The sequence below is a fragment of the Ornithorhynchus anatinus genome, chromosome 8, assembly GCF_004115215.2.
Source record: "Ornithorhynchus anatinus isolate Pmale09 chromosome 8, mOrnAna1.pri.v4, whole genome shotgun sequence".
Lineage (NCBI taxonomy): Eukaryota > Metazoa > Chordata > Mammalia > Monotremata > Ornithorhynchidae > Ornithorhynchus > Ornithorhynchus anatinus.
The window spans coordinates 61,503,292-61,522,816 of NC_041735.1; the positions used below are offsets into that span (position 1 = coordinate 61,503,292).

Sequence of the window (19,525 nt, forward strand, 5' to 3'; positions counted from 1 at the left end):
CCTCTAAGTCACAATAGCAGATTGATACAAATATTTTTCAAGACGTGTTCCTTTCAAAGCAGATGTAAGCTCTCTGTGGGGAGGGAATATGTCTTTTATATTGTTGTGTTGTACTCTCCCAAGTGTTTAGTACAGTGCTCTGCATACAGAGTAAGCGCTCAGTAAATATGATTGAGTGAAAGCATCGTGGCCCAGTGGCAAGGGGCTGGGAATCAGAGGATCTGAATTTTAATCCCAGCTCCACCACCTAACTGCTTTGTGTCCTTGGCCAAGTCACTTAACTTCTCTGTGCCTCAGTTCCCTCATTTGCAAACCTGTTCTCCCTCCTACTTAGACTGTAGGTCCCATTGGGACCTGATCATCTTGCATCTATCCCAGGGCTTACTATCTGGCATATAATAAACTCTTAACAAATACAACAATTTCCATCATTATTACTTCAAATCAAGTTCCTGATGTACTTGTCTTCTTTGTACAGTAATACCCTCAACACCTCCGAATACCCCTTTGAAGAAATCGAAGATTCTTTCTGCTCCTGTCCTCAATTTTAAAGCTTCTTCTAGCACCAGATTCAGTCTGGCAGCATTTCCTTAAACACCCGTGGAAATAACAATCTCTAGCCCAGGGGAGAGGAAGGACGGGGTCACTCTTAGTGGCAAAGGTCAGGCTTCCGTAGGCAAAAATCCCTCCTCTAGCTGGGAGTACTCCTGAGTTATCATTGTCTGGCTTGGCCCCATGAGGCCAAAGGAGGCTCCACTCTGTCCCCACTGCCTCAGGACGCCCCGCGCTCTTCTGGTGATCGGTTTGGGGTCATTTGATTTGGTTGTCCTGGTTCCTGTTGCACTTCCCTTCAAATCGAACAAACGTTTAATGGGAACAGTGCTGACAGTCAGAGCCCAGAATTAAGGCCCCTTGTTAGAGTAATAATATAGGGCTTGAATCATCAGTCCTCCTGTGAGCTGTGACTATGCAAGTCAGTGTGAGCCTGATTGCCCGAACTGTTTGATTATGGAAGCATAATTAATTTGAGGGACGTATTTAAACACAAACACATTGACATTATTCTATGAATTCTTTAAATGAAACTGTTTTTCAAGATTTAAGCTGGGCTTGTCTTCAGAGGACCACTACATAAATGAAAGATCGGATGTATTAATTATAATAAACAACAGTGTTTTCAAACTGGACATGCAAGGTGAAAGCTTCTTCTTTAGCATGGAAGCTATATTTACTGTTTCACTCCAGTGTAATTTCTATACATATCAGGCAATTATAATTGTGTGTATTATTATATTTTTAAAGTTGGACAGTGACCTATTTTTAACTATTAAAATCCTTGCCTAAATATTTTAAATATTGTTTAGCAAAACATATGGAGTTAATTATATTATGCTTCTCTTATACAGACAATGGGAAGTGTATTAGGGAATATATGAAAGCCCCCACAGAGATATAAAAGTATTAACAGCTGTAGGAGAACTTTATTGTCACAATGTTTAAAAATGTTTGGCTTTTACAAAGCAATTGTATGACACGTCATAAATAGGGATCACCTTTTTATGTATTTATATAAAGATGAAAAAAAAAGAACATTTTAAAAAGAACCTAAATACAGAATCTGACACCCACTGGAGAGGTCAAAGACTGATTTTTTTTTCATTCTAAAATGTAGAAGGTCTAATATCCTGGCATAGAAAACACATCTTGTACAATAGTATTAGTAGAGAAGTGACTAAGAGATTATGACAGAATAGCCTAAGTGGGGCTTTTTACAGAATCCTCTTAAACAGTATAGCTACCAAACTGCATCCAAAGAAGATTGAATAATTCTACAAGAATAAATTAGCAGCCTGCTTTTCATTCTTTGTAAAGTCAGTCCTCTCTAAACTGTTCTCATGGAAACAGTATAGCACATAATATGAATTTTGAGACCCTCATCTTGAAGGATATAGATCAGCTCATCTTCCCAGATGCTTACTGGTTTCAAATGCTACTTCTCTTCAACGTCAGTAACCATTTTTCAGTCAGTTTTCAATCTCCCACTGGTGGGGGCACATTCAAGGCAGTTTGCACAGCAGGAGACTAGAATTTTTCTCTAGCTGGACCTGCATCACTCATCAGCAACCTCCTGACATAAAGGGCCGAATGTTTTCTTTCTTTCTGGTGTTCCCTTGCATTCTCAAATACCAGTCACTGCTCTGACACTGGCGGCCACACTCTCAGAATCACCATCAAGAGCCTCTACTCATGGGATAAGAGTAATTAAATGCAGATTTGTCTATGGCTATTAATAGGAATTGATCCCCACAGAGAACTTCCATCATTTACAAATATTAAAATATCCTATGGTACTCATGATATCGACAAGCTTTAGTTCTCATTTAAAATTCAGGAAGTTTCTTTTTTTTAGGATAAAACAAAAATCTAATCTTCATAAAAGCATAGTCTAGATTTCTAGATGATGTCTGCCTAAGAAAAAAGCCTAGTTATTTCTTTTCCTTAGTATACATTACACCATCTCATTTAAGAATTTCAAGTTCTTCAGTCCCCTCTACAATGCAATGGAGATACAAATATATTCAATAAAGCACTTAGTGTATAAGACCATTGGTTTACCAATACAGAGGATACTTAGAGAAGCAGCAAGAGGCTTGTCTCCTCGATATCAATCCTAATTATAGGGGTGTGTCAACATCCCTGGGTTTTCCTTCAAGGTGCCTAATTTTCAGCTCACTACGGGATTTTTGTCCACAGAAAACTCAATGCATAAGAGAGAGAAATCAATCACACTGCAAGTAGGTTAGATCATTGAGAAGATACTTCAGTACTGTTCTAAAATAAAGATTTCTATTCTTGCATAATTCAGCTTAAAATATTTTAAAGATCATACAATTGTAAAAAGAAATTCATAGCTATTCATTTGAAACTGTAGTTGTTACACTGATGAGCCATTTTGGAATGATGCATGATAAAATCATTTCTGAAATGTATTTTCCTCCACAGATGTAACACTCTAATGGCTGAAATGAATAAGTCAAAAATGATCAAGGTTCCCCCCCCCCCCCGCCCCCGGCCCCTTTGAGAAAGGTGAATTTTCTAAACCTTGTGACAAGGCATGTCATTAGAAGAGACTTCTCTCCCTTTTTTCTAGTGGAGAAGTCTGTGAATATCAGTGTTTAAAATGAAATGAATCCTCCTCAACCTCGCAGCTGCCTCCAATCCTGTCGACCACTCCCTTCTCCTGGAAACCTCACCTAACCTCCGCTTCACTGACACTGTCCTCTCCCGTTTCTCTTCCTATCTCTCTGGTGCTCATTCTTTGTCTCTTTCGCAGGTTCCTCCTAGGCCTCCCACCCCCTAATTGTGGGGGTCCCTCAAGGTTCAGTTCTGGGTCCTTTTCTATTCTCTATCTACACCCACTCCCCTGGAGAACTCATTGCTCACATGACTTCAACTACCACCTCTAGGCAGATGATACACATATTTACATCTCCAGTCCTGCTCTCTCTCCCTCTGTAGTCTCGCATTTCCTCCTGCCTTCAAGACACCTCTACTTGGCTTTCCTCACATCACCTCAAACTTGATGTCTAAAACAAAACATCTTCTCACTCAACACTATCCTCTCCCTGACTTTCCCATCACTGTAGTTGGCACCACCATCCTTCCTGTCTCGCAAGTCTGTAACCTTGGCATTATACTTGACTCTTCTCTCTCTTTCAACCTTTATATTCAATCCATCACTAAATCCTGTTGGTTCAACTCCACATAGCTAAAATCTGCCTTTTCCTTTCCATCCATGTTACCACAAAAGCTACCATGCTTATGCAATCACTTAGCCTAGCCTTTCTTGCTGACCTCCCTGCCTCCTGTATCTCTCCACTCCTGTCTATATTTCACTCTGCTGCCCAGATCATTTTTCTACAAAAATGTTCAGAACATGTTTCTCCCTCCTCAAGAAACTCCAGGGGTTGCCCAACCACCTCCACAAACAAAAACTCCCTCATCATTGGCTTTAATGCACTCAGTCACCTTTCCCCTTCCTACTTCACCTCGCTACTTTCCTACTACAACCCAGCCACACACTTGATTCCTCTAATGCTGTCCTTCTCACTGTACCTCTTCCTCATCTACTTTCCCACCGATCCCTCATCCACATCCTGCATCTGGCCTGGAATGCCCTCTCCCCCCACCTTCATATATAACAGACAGTGACTCTCCCCTCCTCAAAACCTTATTGAAGGCCCATCTCCTCCAATAGGCTTTCCCTGACTAAGCCCTCCTTTCATCTTCTCCCACTCCCTTCTGCATCACCCTGACTCACTCCCGTTATTCATCCCCGCTCCCAGCCCCACGGCACTTTTGTACATATCAGTAATTTATGTATTTTAATATCTAATTACCTCTCTAAACTGTAAGCTCATTGTGGGGAGGGAATTTGCCTATTTACGGCTATAGTGTACTCTCTCACATACTTGATAAAAGTGCTCTGCACCCAGTAAGTGCTCAATTAATGTGATTGATTGAAAGAAAGAATGCATGAAGGACTAGCAGCATTCACCGAGAGTTCATTTGGAGTGATGCACTGTATTAAATACTTTGAAAATACAGATTCAAGAAATGACACGTTCTCTGCCCACAGGGGGCTTAACCTCTACTGGAGAGACAAACATGAAGATATTTCCAAGTGTGTATATCTGTATAGTGATCTGTGTGTGAGCATATGGGTACATGTTACGGGAACATATCTAGAAATAGTGTGTGTGTTTATACGTACACACACACACACACACACACACACAAATCCTTGGCTCTGAACTCTTTGGGCATTTGGTATTCACCCATCCTCTGCCTCACAGAACTTATGAACATACTTGTAAATCATTTATTTATTTTAATGCCTGCCTCCCTCTCTGACTATAAGGTCACCATTGGCAGGAAACGTTTCTACCAACTCTGTTGTATTGTACTCTCCCAAGCGCTTAGTAAAGTGCCCTGAATACCACTGATTCAATGATGGATAGATATGTCCAAATTCAGATATGTTAATATAAGAAAAAGAGAGATGAAAATTGTATGAGTTTTAATGCAATGGGAATATTTATTAAATGAGTGTCCTTTGAAGGAAAAGAAAATGTTAATATGAGAGAGGTTAAATAGCACAGAATTTCAGTTGAACACTGCTTGTTCTACCAGTTTCTTAACATACGGCAAATTGTATTCTAGCTGTACCCTATTTTCCTATTCAGAGAAATGGAAATTAATATAGGACACTATGGGTTAAGGTGAATGATGAATAAACAGAATGCCTGCAAGGATTACTAATTAGCAAAGCTACTGTGCCTACGATATCTCCAGATCAGGGTAGCCTTAGTCAAGAGTGAAATGTGAATTTTGCCTTTTCCTACTGCAGTGTGGTCTGCATTCTCTCCCCCATCTCCCTACCCCCAACTCCAACCATCTACCCACAAATAGGTCCTGCATCTCCCTCCCCTCCTTGATGCTCTAGGGAGCATGTCCCGTCTAGCGGGTCAGTGGCACATATCAATGGAGTTAGAAGAAAAGTAGGACTACCATGGGGGAGATTGTGTGAAGAGAACTGAGAGCTGGAAGTTGTGGTGTTCCCATAATCACCAAGGGACCATACCTTGAATAAGGTTAACACTTGCCTTTTCCAAGAAGAAAAAATGACCTCTGGGTTATTGGGATTTATTATGATTTTTTTTCCCCTCAAAGATTCAAAGGACTGCCATTAAGCTGTTTTGAAAATTTATTTTTGCAGGTCTTCCAAAGCTCGACGTGTTCCTCACTGTTCAATTTAAGCCAGTCAGATGGAGCCAGAGGGGTGAAAAGAGCCTTAGAGGAAGCTGACTCACCGGTTTTTCGAAGAGGAAAGTCATCATTGGCATCCTGGGCCCCTGGTAAGGTGTATTTGTAGGATGGAGAGGTTCCACTCAGAGGTGGTGAGCTTTGATCCAGTGAGGTATGGTGGGCAGTCCTGTAACAGAGAGGGGTCACACATTAACACACCGGGCCGCACTGGGTTTTGACCAGCAGTAACCAACTACACATGGCGCACACATGTCTCAGCTGTGTTTATATTCTTACTTCTGTGAGTATGTACAAACCATAGGCTCAAGTAACTAGTTTCACTTTTGCAAAATGTTATGCAACAGCTTAGGATTCCCAAGAATGCCTGGTGTGTACTGAGTAAAAAGGTCACTTCGAAGAAAGAGTCAGCGTGGCTAAGGAGGAAAGCTGGTCACCAGACTCATGTTTTAATAGATGTCATTTAGGAGCGTATTCTGTGATGCTAATCCTCGGGCAGAATCAGGGCCACTCTATATATCTTTTTTAACTGAATGAAAATGAGCTGGCTTGGGAAAATTTGATGATAAGGTATGTCTCGGTGAAAAACAGTGTATTATTGAGAGTGAGTAGGAAAAAGGATTTTGCTAGAAAACAGTTATTTAAACAGAACTTTTCCAATCATCCATATGGCCCTTCTGGAAACAAAAGCAATTCTGCAATTAACTGTGGCAACAGAATTGAGCATTCTCTAACACCCAAGCAGCTAACCCTTAAAAAAAAAGTGTTTTCTTCAGCTATATATCCATAAGGTGGACACTTCCAGGAAAATGGCTTGATAACATGATCCTTACTGAACACCAATATTGAACAGCAGTGTCCTAAGCACTGCCTTGGTTTGGGATTAGGTTTCAAGGACTTGTTTCAAGGGATTGGCAATCCACAGAACATCACCCCCATGCAAGGCGGAAATCAGAGTGAGGACTTGTGTTCTAGGATATATATGAACAGAAAGGGGATGGGTCACCATCTTAGAGGGAAAGGGGAAGAATACAACCAATAGCTGCAGCAAAAGCAGTTACCTCCCACCGAACAACTTGCATAAACCATGGAAAGCTGGAGTTCCTCCTCTACCCCTACCGTCCGTGCCAATTTTTAGCACCCCAGGCACCCCCCGATCAATCAATCAATGGTATTTATTGAGCATTTATTGTGTGCAGACCATCATACAAAGTGCTTGGGAGAGGACAATTTGACAGAATTAGCAGACACTTTCCCTGCCCACAAGGAGGTTAGAGTTTATATGGAGAGACAGGCATTGATATGAACATTTTACGACACATGCACAGAAGTGCTTTGGGGCTGAGGAGGGAGTTAATACCAAATGCCTGAAGATACAGATCCAGGTGCAAAGACACAGTAGGGAGAGGGATTTGGGGAAAAAAGGTTTAATAGGGGAAGTCCCCTTGGAGGAGAAGATATTACCTCAAAAAGGCTTTGAGGGTGGGAAGAGTGGTGGTTTGGCATCTACGGAGGGGTAGGAAGTTCCAGGCCAGAGAGAGGACGTGGAAAAAGTGTTCACCAGCAGCACCCAAACCGAACCCACAAAAGAGGTTCTCTCAAAGCCTTCTGATCCACAGAGACCCATAGCAAAGCTGGTGGTTTGACAATGAGACTCTTGGTAGTGGGCGCCTTTGGTTGTATAATGGGTCCCTAAGCTATATTCACATTCTAACTTTTCATTCAAGAGTCAACAACGTTAGTTTAAGTGTCAGGCCTGACCCTAGTGCTCTGTGCATTTGATCAAAATCATAAAAACTTCACCCGAAATGTTCTCTCTATGCAGCTCACTTGCTGACTCATTCTTAATAGGTGACAACATAAATTCCCTACATTTGGGAGCTTTCACAGTCAAAAGATGGCTTAATCTAGCCAGTAAGAAGACTGAGTGACACATCAATATGAAGCACGTTACTTCCCAGAAACAATGAGTGGTGTGCATCATCTCAAATTCCTACATGAGATTATATTCCAAATCAAATTATATCTCTACTGTGGTGTAAATTTAAAATTCAAGACAATAAGCCTGTTTGGTCATTCACTTCCAAAGTCCAAGCAACACAAAAAAAGAGGAGAAATAAAGCTGAAAGGATCTATTATCCTTTCTCAGAGAAGTCTGAGCCCCACCCAGATTCTGTTTTTATCCTCAAAATCATTCACCACGAACAGCTCCCAAAAGAAAGGCGCTATTTGGTCAGTAAGAAACAATTTAACATTCAAAGTATTTGGTTGCTTTGCTCAGAAACATTTAACTGATTGTACACGCCACTGGGACAACAGCAGTTTAGCTCCAATTTTTAATCTGAGTCATGAGACGATGCATTTTCCACTTCAAAAATATCTAGTCCCTAAAGGCCTGCATGTCACTTCTATAAATAACACTGAAACTTTTAATATACTGGGATAGATTGAAATCAGCTCCCCGAACCGCCTTCCGCCGAAAAGAGACCTAAAGACTACCTGGTTAAGCAAGATGATGACTCTTCAGAAATGTGTGCTCGGTTTTACCCTATCTGAATATATACAACAGCAGAATGAATCAAAAAATTCTACTCCCCAGGACATGACACACCGATCTGCTCTTTGTCACTCTTTCCTTCAAAACCTATAGTCTTCACCTGCTTCATGATGACTTTAATTTTTAGTTTATTTGTAGAGTCCTTCCAAAGCCAAAAGTGATCAGATGAACCAAACAGAGAATGGACACAACCCAACAACGAACATACGTGTACCAGAGTTTGGGGTGGCGGCTCATGGAATGATTCTTTCCTTTAGTTGGAGAGTCTTTTGTTGCAGATTTACTCAACAGGAACTCTTGAAGCTTCTGCTTCACTTCTGTACTTGCTACTGCCCCTGAAACAAACACATATGCACACGTTTTGGTTGGTTCCACAGAATTTTTTTTCCTAATCTCCTAATCAAGAAAGCATTAGAAGAGATACAATAAAAATAGCAGTACAAATGTGGTCATAAACAGATTACAAATCACAAAGTTCCTCATCTAGATAATAGAATATGGAAAAAAACACCCAGGCTGCAAGTTTCCAGTCCTGAAAATCTTTTGTAGGTCCATTAGCAGATCCCCAGATACAGCTCAGTAAAACTGCAAAATAAATAACAGAAGTCAAGTATTTCAAATTCCCTCTCGTTTCTGAAATTTCAAAGCCTAAAACTTTGGAAACCTTGAGAAACAAATGGAGCATTAAAAATGAAAGATTGAGGAGAAAGATGCACATGTGGAAGGCTCTTAAGAGGTTCAGGCAGCTGGCTCTCAGCATGTCAGAGTGAAGAACTAAAATGCTGCGTTTCTTTCGACGCTAAAGGAACAAATGTGGGTGACAAGCCCTGGAGCAACCAACGGGAGGGTAAACTGACCTCATTCAGGGGAAATATTTGGATTTGTCTCCCTCTTGTGGATGTGCCCTTGAAACTTACTGCCATGGCCAAGGAAAAACCACATCCTCTGCAATCTTGTCCAAGCAGGGGACCGGGAGGGTGACAAGCAGAGAGAGACAGAGAGAAAGAGAGAGAGAGATAGAGAGAAAGAGAGAGAGAGAGTCCACAGGCAGCTGAGAAAACTTGTAACTAAGAGAGCAGAAGTCATTTTAATGAATATTAAATAGAGCAAACGTCAAGATCTTGGAAATGAACCATTTTACCAGTAGTGTTGAACTGCTTTTGTGGGATGCTCTGCAGCATGGAGAAAAGAAGGTTGCAGTCAATGAAGCTTTGCATTTAAAAGCCTACTTGCTACACATCTTCACTTATTTTTGTATTTAAAAACAAATAAATGTGACAAGCTTAATTCCACCTCTGATCAGCTTCCTTTCTGAGTGCCGACTGCCGGGGAAGGGAAAGAGGAATCCATCTTTTGCCCCAGTGCCTCTTACTTTCTCGGCCTCTTTCTTTGCCTCTGAGAGGAGGAAGCTGCTGTTCCCGGTGATGTCTCTCCACCTCTTGTTCTTGTCTCTGTTGCTCCAATTTCTGCTCCTTTTCTAGGAGTTCTTGCTGTTGTTTAATGGCAAGAAGTTCCTGTTGCAACTTGTGAGAAGAGAAAGATATGAGACGGGTGGTTTGCGCTGTACGTTTTCTTAGTCATTAGAGGCCCAAGGCATAGCGGGCTGAGGAAAATCTCAGTGTACTTCCTTCTTTCTTTATATGATCTTTCCACTGAGATAGAAGCAAACGGTCTTCACCAAGAGCAGTGCTAATTCTCATGCCCACCCACACTAGTTTTTGTTGTGGACGGGGAACATCTCTACCAACTCTGTTACATTATACTCTCCCAAGCACTTAGTACAGTGCTCTACACACAGTAAGTGCTCAACAAATACAAATGATTGATTAAAACCTAGTACAAATCCACCCTACTAGGCTCTGCCCTAACCTGATGAGATGAGGTCTACTTCCATTACGCCAAGACATGGGATGCAAACGCAAGACAATCAATCAAAGACGGAGCTGGATCAAAGAAAAATCTCACTTCCAAAATCTACTTCTGCATCTTCCACTGAACTATTCCATGAAGCAATGAGGATCAGTGGAATGAGTGAAGCTTGGACCTTGAATCATTTTGTGGGGATGAGGCAGATATCAAAATAATGTTACAATCCAGGATGCCAAGATTTACCACATGCCCCTTGCAGCCAAAGAACTACTATCTCAAGAACTTCTATACTTCATATGCATCCCATCAGAGAGCTTTCTCTCTGGTCAGCTTTCGCCAAAACAATACTAGGATACACACATAAAATCTACTGAGGCCCTCAAATGAAAGGCATAGTTAAGTAGAGAACATTCTATAAACACAGCTTTTTATTACATGTTATAGTTTTAAAATCTTTACTCTCTTATCTTCCATGGAGCCATGTGATGTTCCTGACAGAAATCTTATAGGAGTTCTTTCCCCTGGTATTTGAAGGATTACTACCTGTAGGGTTAATAGGAGCTAAGCCAGCAAGAGAAATCTCAGTAGTGTAGGCAATAATGCTGTGGAGAGGAATAATTTGCTAATTTTTGATGTTGGTAATAATACTGAGAATGAATGACTGTGGTATTAGTTAGGCTCTATGTACCACAGGCATTGTGCTAAATGCCAGAGTAGGAACAAGATAATCCTATAGGACACAGCCCCTGTCCCACATGGGGCTCTTTGTGTCTAACACTGCCCTGATTCTCCACTAATTATGCATGGGTTTGTCAAGTTGAGTTAAAGGGAAAAATCTTCCTTGTACATTACAAATCACATTCCAATTGGATCTTTAACAGAAATCCGGATTACATATTCCTGTGACTTTTTGTTTTTCATAAATCCCTAGACTTCTTCATATAAGTGAAGATTGGACAAGGTGAAAAATCGACTTGAAGTTCAGAGGGTCAGGACTAAGGAGTCTGGGAGGATGGCATAAAGAAAACAAATCTTCCTAATAGACTTTCCCTTGAAGAAGAATGGAGACACTAATATTATGGATCAGTGAACAATTCCAAATATTTCCTGTACCTCTTTAACCACTTACAGGCTCTCCCATTTCTCCCTTCTTCGCTTTTACAACTAATAAGATTATACACCCGCTTCACTTTCTTCTATATAGCCAAACCTCTCCCAACCACCCGTATTTGTCTTCACATGGGCAGTGTAAACTGAACTTCTACTTGCTCATCTCAACTATTGACTTTTCAGTGAAGTACTACAGAGCTTGAAAAAAATCAGTTTCTTAATTAGATGTAATGATACACCAGTCACAAAATGGTGGTGAGATAACCATGGAATAAATGAAATAAGCTAGATTGCAAACTCCGCCATTAGAGAAGCAGCGTGGCTCAGTGAAAAGAGACTGGGCTTGGGAGTCAGAGGTCATGGGTTCAAATTCCGACTCTGCCCCTTGTCAGCTGTGTGACTGTGGGCAAGTCACTTCACTTCTCTGGGCCTCAGTTCCTTCATCTGTAAAATTGGGATGAAGACTGTGAGCCTCACGTGGGACAACCTCATTCCCCTGTATCTATCCCAGCTCTTAGAACAGTGCTCTGCACGTAGTAAGCACTTAACTAATACCAACACTATTATTGTAACCTCCTTGATGGCAAGGATTATGTCTCTGTACTCTATGGTTCTGCTCTCCCAAGTGCTTCTCAGAGTGTTGTGCACACTTTAGGAAATACCACTGATTGGGTATGGGATGGCTTCTCTAGGATTCCTTCATCAACATCGGTTAATGGGAATCATGAAGTAAGATTGTTGATTTAGGAATATTAAAAAAAATGAGTGTTTCCATAAAGCATCAAAGTTTTGTACTGCCTGAGTAGTTTCTCAACTTTCTCTTCTTAGGATTGACATGAGCACCTCGACAACCATCACATGGATGCAATGAACTCCAAAATAGAGATGTGATCTGTGACTCATGCCTTTTTGAGCAACCACACTTGAAATATGGTATTAGAGGCAGACATTGTAAAATTGACTAGAAGTTGTGACAATTTCAGAATTCTGTAGAACCCATTCCTCCACAGAATCAATTAAAAGTTCCCACTTTTGTTTCTAAAACACTCAGATGACTGACAACCCTAAAAGATTTAATAAGTGGGGAAGCAGAGTGGCTTAGTGGAAAGAACATGGACCTATTTGTCAGAGGACCTGAGTTCTAATTCCAACTCAGCCATCTATCAGCTGTATGACTTTGGTCAAGTCAACTTCTCTGTGCCTCAGTAAACTCACCTGTAAAATGGGGATTATGACAGTGAGCCCATGTGAGACATGGATTGGGTCCAACCTGATTAGCTTGTATCTAACTGAGTTTGGGCAAGTCAAGCAGTGTGGCTCAGTGGAAAGAGCAGAGGCTGGGGAGTGAGAGGACATGGGTTCAAATTCTGTCTCCACCACTTGTCAGCTGTGTGACTTCGGGCAAGTCACAACTTCTCTGTGCTTCAGTTACCTCAAATGTAAAATGGGCACTGAGACTGTGAGCCCCATGTGTAACAACCTGATCACCCTGTATCCTTCCCAGCGCTTAGAACATTGCTTTGCACATAGTAAGCGCTTAACAAATGCCATTATTTTTATTTTTTATTTTTCAGTTACCTCATCTGCAAAATGGGGATTGAGACTATGAACCTTAGGACAGGGACAGGGATGGTGTCCAACTTGATTTGCTTGTATACACCCCAGCGCTTAGTACAGTGCCTGGCACATAGTGGATGCTTCCAAATACCATTTAAAAAAAAGCAACTATGACCCTCCCTGGATGGATCAGATGACTGTCTCCACCCTGCAAAGAACTGAAAAGTGGACTTTCTTGGATAAAAGTCAAGTAAATGAATTCTCAGCTACTAGTCAGTTGAAGAACTGTGTCCCAAAGCAACCCTATAGTAATGATAATTTTGGTATTTGTTAAGTGCTTACTATGTGCCAAGCACTGTACTAAGTGCTCGAGTGGATATGATCAAATCGGGTTGGACACAGTCCCTGTCCCACATGGGGCTCATAATCTCGATCCCCATTTTACAGATGAGGAATTGAGGCACAGAGAAGTGAGGTGACTTCACCTAGGTCACACAGCAGACATATGGTGGAGCCAGGAATAGAACCCAGGACTTTCTGACTCCCAGGCCCGTGCTCTATCCACTATACTATGCTGCTCCTCTGGCATTCCATAGTGCTTCTCCCTCTTACATCAAAAGGTGTTCATGGAAATTCAAGAGTTTTCCTCTCCCAGCCTTGATAGTGTTCTGGGTGAAGCCCATACTTCCATATTAGGTGCACTTGTACTCTGTGGTATCAGACATGGTAAAGTAAAAAAAACCCAAATTTCTAAGATACAAAACGGCTTTGGAGATATAATTCCCTAAAATAGAATGTTTATTTTAGCACTCAAACATCTATCAAAATAATTTGGTCATTGATTGTTTCAACCTCTGTTAAACATTGATTCAAAAGTTTGGTCTTAAGGTTTTGTAGGTAGATGCCTCAGTAGGAGAGGATGGAAAACAAAGATCGGCCAAGGGCTTTCAATCTTTTAACAGACAGGACAAGCTTCGAACACTGAAAATTGAAGCATGGCCTTGAAAAAACACTAACTCCTTCTAGAAAGGAAGCTGATGGACATGGCAGGTTCCCTTAGCACCCTTCGGAAATCATTCCAAATGATTTCATCTTATCCAAAACCCAGCCCACAGTTAATCAGATTTAATACTGGACATAAACACCGCCACCACAGACCACACTTATACCAGTTCTTGGCAAAGTTCCCTGAGGTGATTTTCCCACTTTGCTGCGTCTTCCCCGGACCACTGCTTCAAAAGCCGTGTGCCCTGGCACCCTCCATTTACTCTAGAGCTCAGCCTGCTTGATGTGCTGGGCTTTACGTGAGCTATTTCTTCAGGAAAGTGTGATGGGTGCTTGTGTAAAAACCAAGAGGCTCCCAAGACATAGCCAGGGAAAGTCAAAAGAATGGACTAAGAGGGAAAAGTAGGAGGAAATAATAATAATAATAATGTTGGCATTTGTTAAGCGCTTACTATTTGCAGAGCACTGTTCTAAGCACTGGGGTAGATACAGGGTAATCAGGTTGTCCCACGTGAGGCTCACAGTTAATCCCCATTTTACAGATGAGGTAACTGAGGCACAGAGAAGTTAAGTGACTTGCCCACAGTCACAGAGCTGACAAGTGGCAGAGAGGCATTCAAACCCATGATTTATGACTCCCAAACCCGGGCTCTTTTCACTGAGCCACGCTGACTAGTGTCTGACTGACATAAGATTATAATGAATGAGGGAGAGTGGATATGAGATGGAGTGGCTGACACTGTGGATAGAGCACGGGCCTGGGAGCCAGAAGATCATGGGTTCTAATCCCAGCTCTGACACATGTCTGCTGGGTGACCTTGGGCAAGTCACTTAACTTTTCTGTGCCTCAGCTACCTCATCTGGAAAGTGGGGATTAAGACTGAGCACACCACATGGCATAACCTGATTGCTGTGTATCTACCCCAGTGCTTAGAACAGTGCTTGGGACATAGTAGGTGCTCAACAAATACCACAATTATTATTCTCTAGACTTCAGTTCACTCATCTGTAAAATGGGGATTGAGATTTCGAGCCGTCATGGGACAGGTACCGTGTCTAACCCAATTTGAGTACAGTGCCTGGTACATAGTAAGCGCTTAACAAATACCACACATTATTATTCCTACACAAAGTACGGACTCCATCTAATCAGTGTTATCTAAATTACCAGAAGGGAAATGAGCATTCTCCAAAACCAGTTCCAATAATACTAATATCCAAATTCTTAGTTCAGTGCTTAGCACATAGTAGCTGCTTAACACATGCCATAATTATTATGGTTAGTTATATCAAACAACCCATCTAGCAGCTATGACCTTATGACCACTGGGTGTTCTTATGGCAAAACTGACTTAGAAGAGGAACCGGCTGTTATTTTGCATTGCACACTTATCCTCCTGGCAAAGAGTCACTTGAAGTAGCATGGCCAAGTGGGAAAAGCACAGGACTGTGAATTAAGAGATCTGTGTTCTAATACTGGTTGCATCGCTTGACTGCTGTGGGACCTCGGGTAAGTCACTTAACTTCTCTGTGTCCCAGTTTTCTCATCTGTAAAATGGGGATGAAATATCTGTTCTCCATTAAAAGATGAAATGCATGTGGGGAGTGACTGGATCTAATCTAATAATAATAATAATGTTGGTATTTGTTAAGCACTTACTATGTGCAGAGCACTGTTCTAAGCGCTGGGGTAATCACAGGGGAATCAGGTTGTCCCACGTGGGGCTCACAGTCTTAATCCCCATTTTACAGATGAGGTAACTGAGGCACAGAGAAGTTAAGTGACTTGCCCACAGTCACACAGCTGACAAGTGGCAGAGCTGGGATTCGAACCCATGACCTCTGACTCCAAAGCCCATGCTCTTTCCACTGAGCCACACTGCTTCTCATGATTATCTGTGATCTACCCCAGTGTTCAGTACATAGTAAGTGCTTAACGAATACCACAATTATTACTGTTTGCTTAGGGAAGTATTTAGATCTGGGTTTCTATCACTTATCAGCTATTTCTCTTATACAACAGTTTCTCATGTCAAACCCCACACTTCAGTAACACTCAAACTTTTGAACAATGCATTACAGCCCACCTCTCTCTGGATTGAACCTGATGGTTGAAGAATATGCAGACAAAATGTTGTTACCTTTATATGTTCCTGAAGTTGGGCCTGATGTTGTCGAGTTAGATTCTCGTGCTGTTTCTGGAACTCCGCTATCAGAAGTTGCTTCTGAATTTGCTGCTGCTGCTGGATCAGAAGTAACTCCTGTTGCAGCTGTTTCTCTCTTATGACTGGGTCCACCATGGGCATCATCATTCTAAGGTCTGTCCGTAAGTCTAATGGCGTGATAGGCTCCAATCCCACAGGCACCTCTGACTTTACATCCACTGTGACATCATAAAAAAGACAAAAACAAACCAACAGGGGAAAAGAGGAAAATTAAGTCCATTTCTTTGTAAAACAACAGCTCTATCTTTTCAACCATGGGCTGAAAAGCAATGACAATCAATCGACAATGTCTGTTGAAACTCTACTATACACAAAGCACCATACTAAGTAGTTAGTAGATACAGTCCCTGCCTTCAGAGACCTTACAGTCTAGCTGAGGAGACAGTGGTAAGAGACCTCTGATTCTTTAGTTTTCATAAGGTCAGTTACAAAAGATGGCCTCAGTGTGCTCATCCAGTACATAGTCTGATTATATTTATGCTTCGCATATGAAAGGTCTTCTATCATTTTACCACGGCTGAATAGTTGGATAATACTGATGGGAGAAATGGCATAAAAAAATATGAAAATCATCAGACTTTGGTAATAAGTCTCGTTGGGCTCACTTATTTATCTTTGTAATTCAGAAAAAAAAAATGTTTCTACTTGAAAAAGGTTTAACAACAGAACATCATGATCAGATTTGATCCTGTGAAATGACAGCATCAATATGATGTAATTCCTAATGTTTATGAATTGTTTTTTCAGTAATGAAATCAAGAGATAATAGGAAAACAATTTATGTCTTTTATCCTGGATTTTGGCAAAAGGTGCTATAGTTGGATATCACCTTTGTGTTTTGATGCCAGATGCGGTACATACAAGCAGCATGGAAGCAGCAGGGAAGCAACGTGGCTCAGTGGAAAGAGCCTGGGCTTCGGTGTCAGAGGTCATGGGTTCGACTCCCAGCTCTGCCACTTGTCAGCTGTGTGACTGTGGGCAAGTCACTTAACTTTTCTGTGCCTCAGTTACCTCATCTGTAAAATGGGGATTAACTGTGAGCCTCACGTGGGACAACCTGATTACCCTGTATCTACCCCAACACTTAGAACAGAGCTCTGCACATAGTAAGCGCTTAACAAATACCAACATTATTATTATTATTATTACAAGGACAATTCTTCCCCGGAACATATTAACCTTTTTCCAGTGATGATGGAAAATTTCACCCTTAAAATCCATAACTCAAAATTTCCAGAAGCTCATGTACCTCTAAAAAATTGACACCCTTTTTTCTACAGAGCTGACAGCTCACCATGTTACCCCAACCAAGTTTAAAAATAGTCGATAGAAAGGGTTCAACTTCTACTCTGACACTGATAACTGTAGCAAGCTGATAAACTGCTCGAACCTGCAGACTCCAGAAGAGGTTCACCTGAAGCAGAAACACCAAGCATACTTGTAAGATATCTTTTGGTAAAGAAGATGTGACTAAGAGACATGACAAAAAGCACAAGACCCCAGAAGACCATTTTTCCTGATATTTTATCGTCAGTTACCTGGAAATAGCCAAATTCGAAACAGCTATTATAAACCTCAAAGGGTAATTTGACTTCTTAACCTGCTATCCTTACAGAGACGATTGTACCTAACCGCTTGCTTTTATTCTGAGGCTAATCACTAAATTGTGAAAAATCACCCTCAACTTACAAAAACTGCTCTTGATTATAAATAATTGCCCCAGACTGAAAGAAAGCGGCAGCCAAGATCTCAGCCTTTCATCCAATTTATTCAGCAGCAATCCACATTCCATTTGTCTAGACTAAATATAGCCGCGTTTATACAAGAAATCAATAGTGCTTGCAGAGAGCAGAGCACGGGCATGAATATTTCATCAAATTCGGAGAGGAATGGCAATCAGCAAACTGACAGATCTGATCAGACCAGTCTTGGCCCTCCAGATAAATCCCCGTTCCTTGGACAATGGGTTCTCTCTGGCAAGTCACTACTGAATCATAGGCATGCTTTCTATTTTTAACATTAATTGCATTGTAGGTGACAAAAAGCGTAAATGGCTCAAAGGGAAAGATGGATTTTCTTACATCTTTTATGATAGGATAAGAAGCCATGCCAGGAGCAATAACAGTAACTCAATTCAGGGAGCTGCATTTCAGCAAGTTTGATATTCGTTCAAATTCACTACCGATGAAGAATAACCGGCAAAAAAGGCATTGCCTATAGCATCCACGAAACCCATCCAGAAAAATAAACCTACTAAGAAACACCCACCACCATGTTCACACTAGGGGGAAATGAGATTTGGGAAACACTGTTCCTAATCTTATTTAGGTTGTAGGGTTGGGAGTGGTTCAAGTTGGCTCTTGAGAGATTATAGAATCCTCAAGGACAGAGATTAGGATCTCTAACTTGGGACCACTATGGTGTTCCCCGAGCACTTAGTACGATCCTCTTGCTAATTTTTCCCGGCAATCTATAACTGGTCTCATTAGTTTCACCAAACCAGGTAGGTCTTATTTCCCTCTGACCAAATACACACACTAGAGCAATCCCTCTCCCTCTGCATCAGAAACCATTCAGTTTCTTTGCCTGATGTGCCCCCTACTAACCCAGAAGCAGCAGCTTTGGGGCAGTGCAACAATGAAATAAAAATCCCAACATAACTTTTTAATCCAAAATTTAGAGATGCAGAATAGCCTAGTGGATAAGGCATAGGACTGGGAGCTGAGCTCCCCTTTTCCCTCTGCTCCCTCTGCTCCCCCTCTACCCTCCCCCCTTCACCTCTCCTCAGCTAAGCCCTCTTTTCCCCCCTTTCCCTCTCCTCTTCCCCCCTCCCTTTCCATCCCCTCAGCACTGTACTCGTCCGCACAACTGTATATATCTTCATTACCCTATTTATTTTGTTAATGAGATGTACATCACCTTGATTCTATTTATTTGCTATTGTTTCACTGACATGTTCATTCCCTTGATTCTATTTATTGCTATTGTTTTTGTCTGTCTGTCTCCCCTGATTAGACTTTAAGCCTGACAAAGGGCAGGGACTGCCTCTATCTGTTACCGATTTGTACATTCCAAGCGCTTAGTACAGTGCTCTGCACATAGTAAGCGCTCAATGAATACTATTGAATGAATGAATGAATAATACCAGCTCAGCCACTTGTTTGCAGTGGGACCTTGGGCAAGTCAATTTGCTTCCTTGTGCCTCTGTTTCATCAACTGCAAAATGCGGATTCAAGGGACCATGAGTCCCATGAGAGATAGCGACTATATCTGGCCTGATTAACTCGTGTCTACCCTAACATTTAGAACAACGCTTGACATACAGTAAGAATTTAACAAAGACCATAAAAAAAGAAAAAAAAAAGATGTCCCCCAA

The 19,525-nt window shown here is 41.4% G+C and overlaps 1 protein-coding gene across 6 annotated transcripts in view; it reads right to left on the reverse strand.

The window, feature by feature from the left end:
* HDAC9 (histone deacetylase 9) overlaps positions 1 to 19,525 on the reverse strand; it is a 170,412-nt gene that overhangs the window by 70,470 nt on the left and 80,417 nt on the right. For 4 of the 6 annotated variants that reach the window (XM_039912868.1, XM_016228385.3, XM_039912869.1 and 1 more), the window contains exons 3-6: positions 16,066 to 16,307; positions 9,756 to 9,906; positions 8,592 to 8,718; positions 5,874 to 5,995 (exon numbers count right to left, since the gene is read on the reverse strand). In XM_039912868.1, coding sequence (XP_039768802.1) covers positions 5,874 to 5,995; positions 8,592 to 8,718; positions 9,756 to 9,906; positions 16,066 to 16,307 — 642 coding nt within the window. The remainder of the gene's footprint in view (positions 1 to 5,873; positions 5,996 to 8,591; positions 8,719 to 9,755; positions 9,907 to 16,065; positions 16,308 to 19,525) is intronic. The other 2 variants (XM_029070922.2, XM_029070926.2) reach the window with 1 other exon arrangement.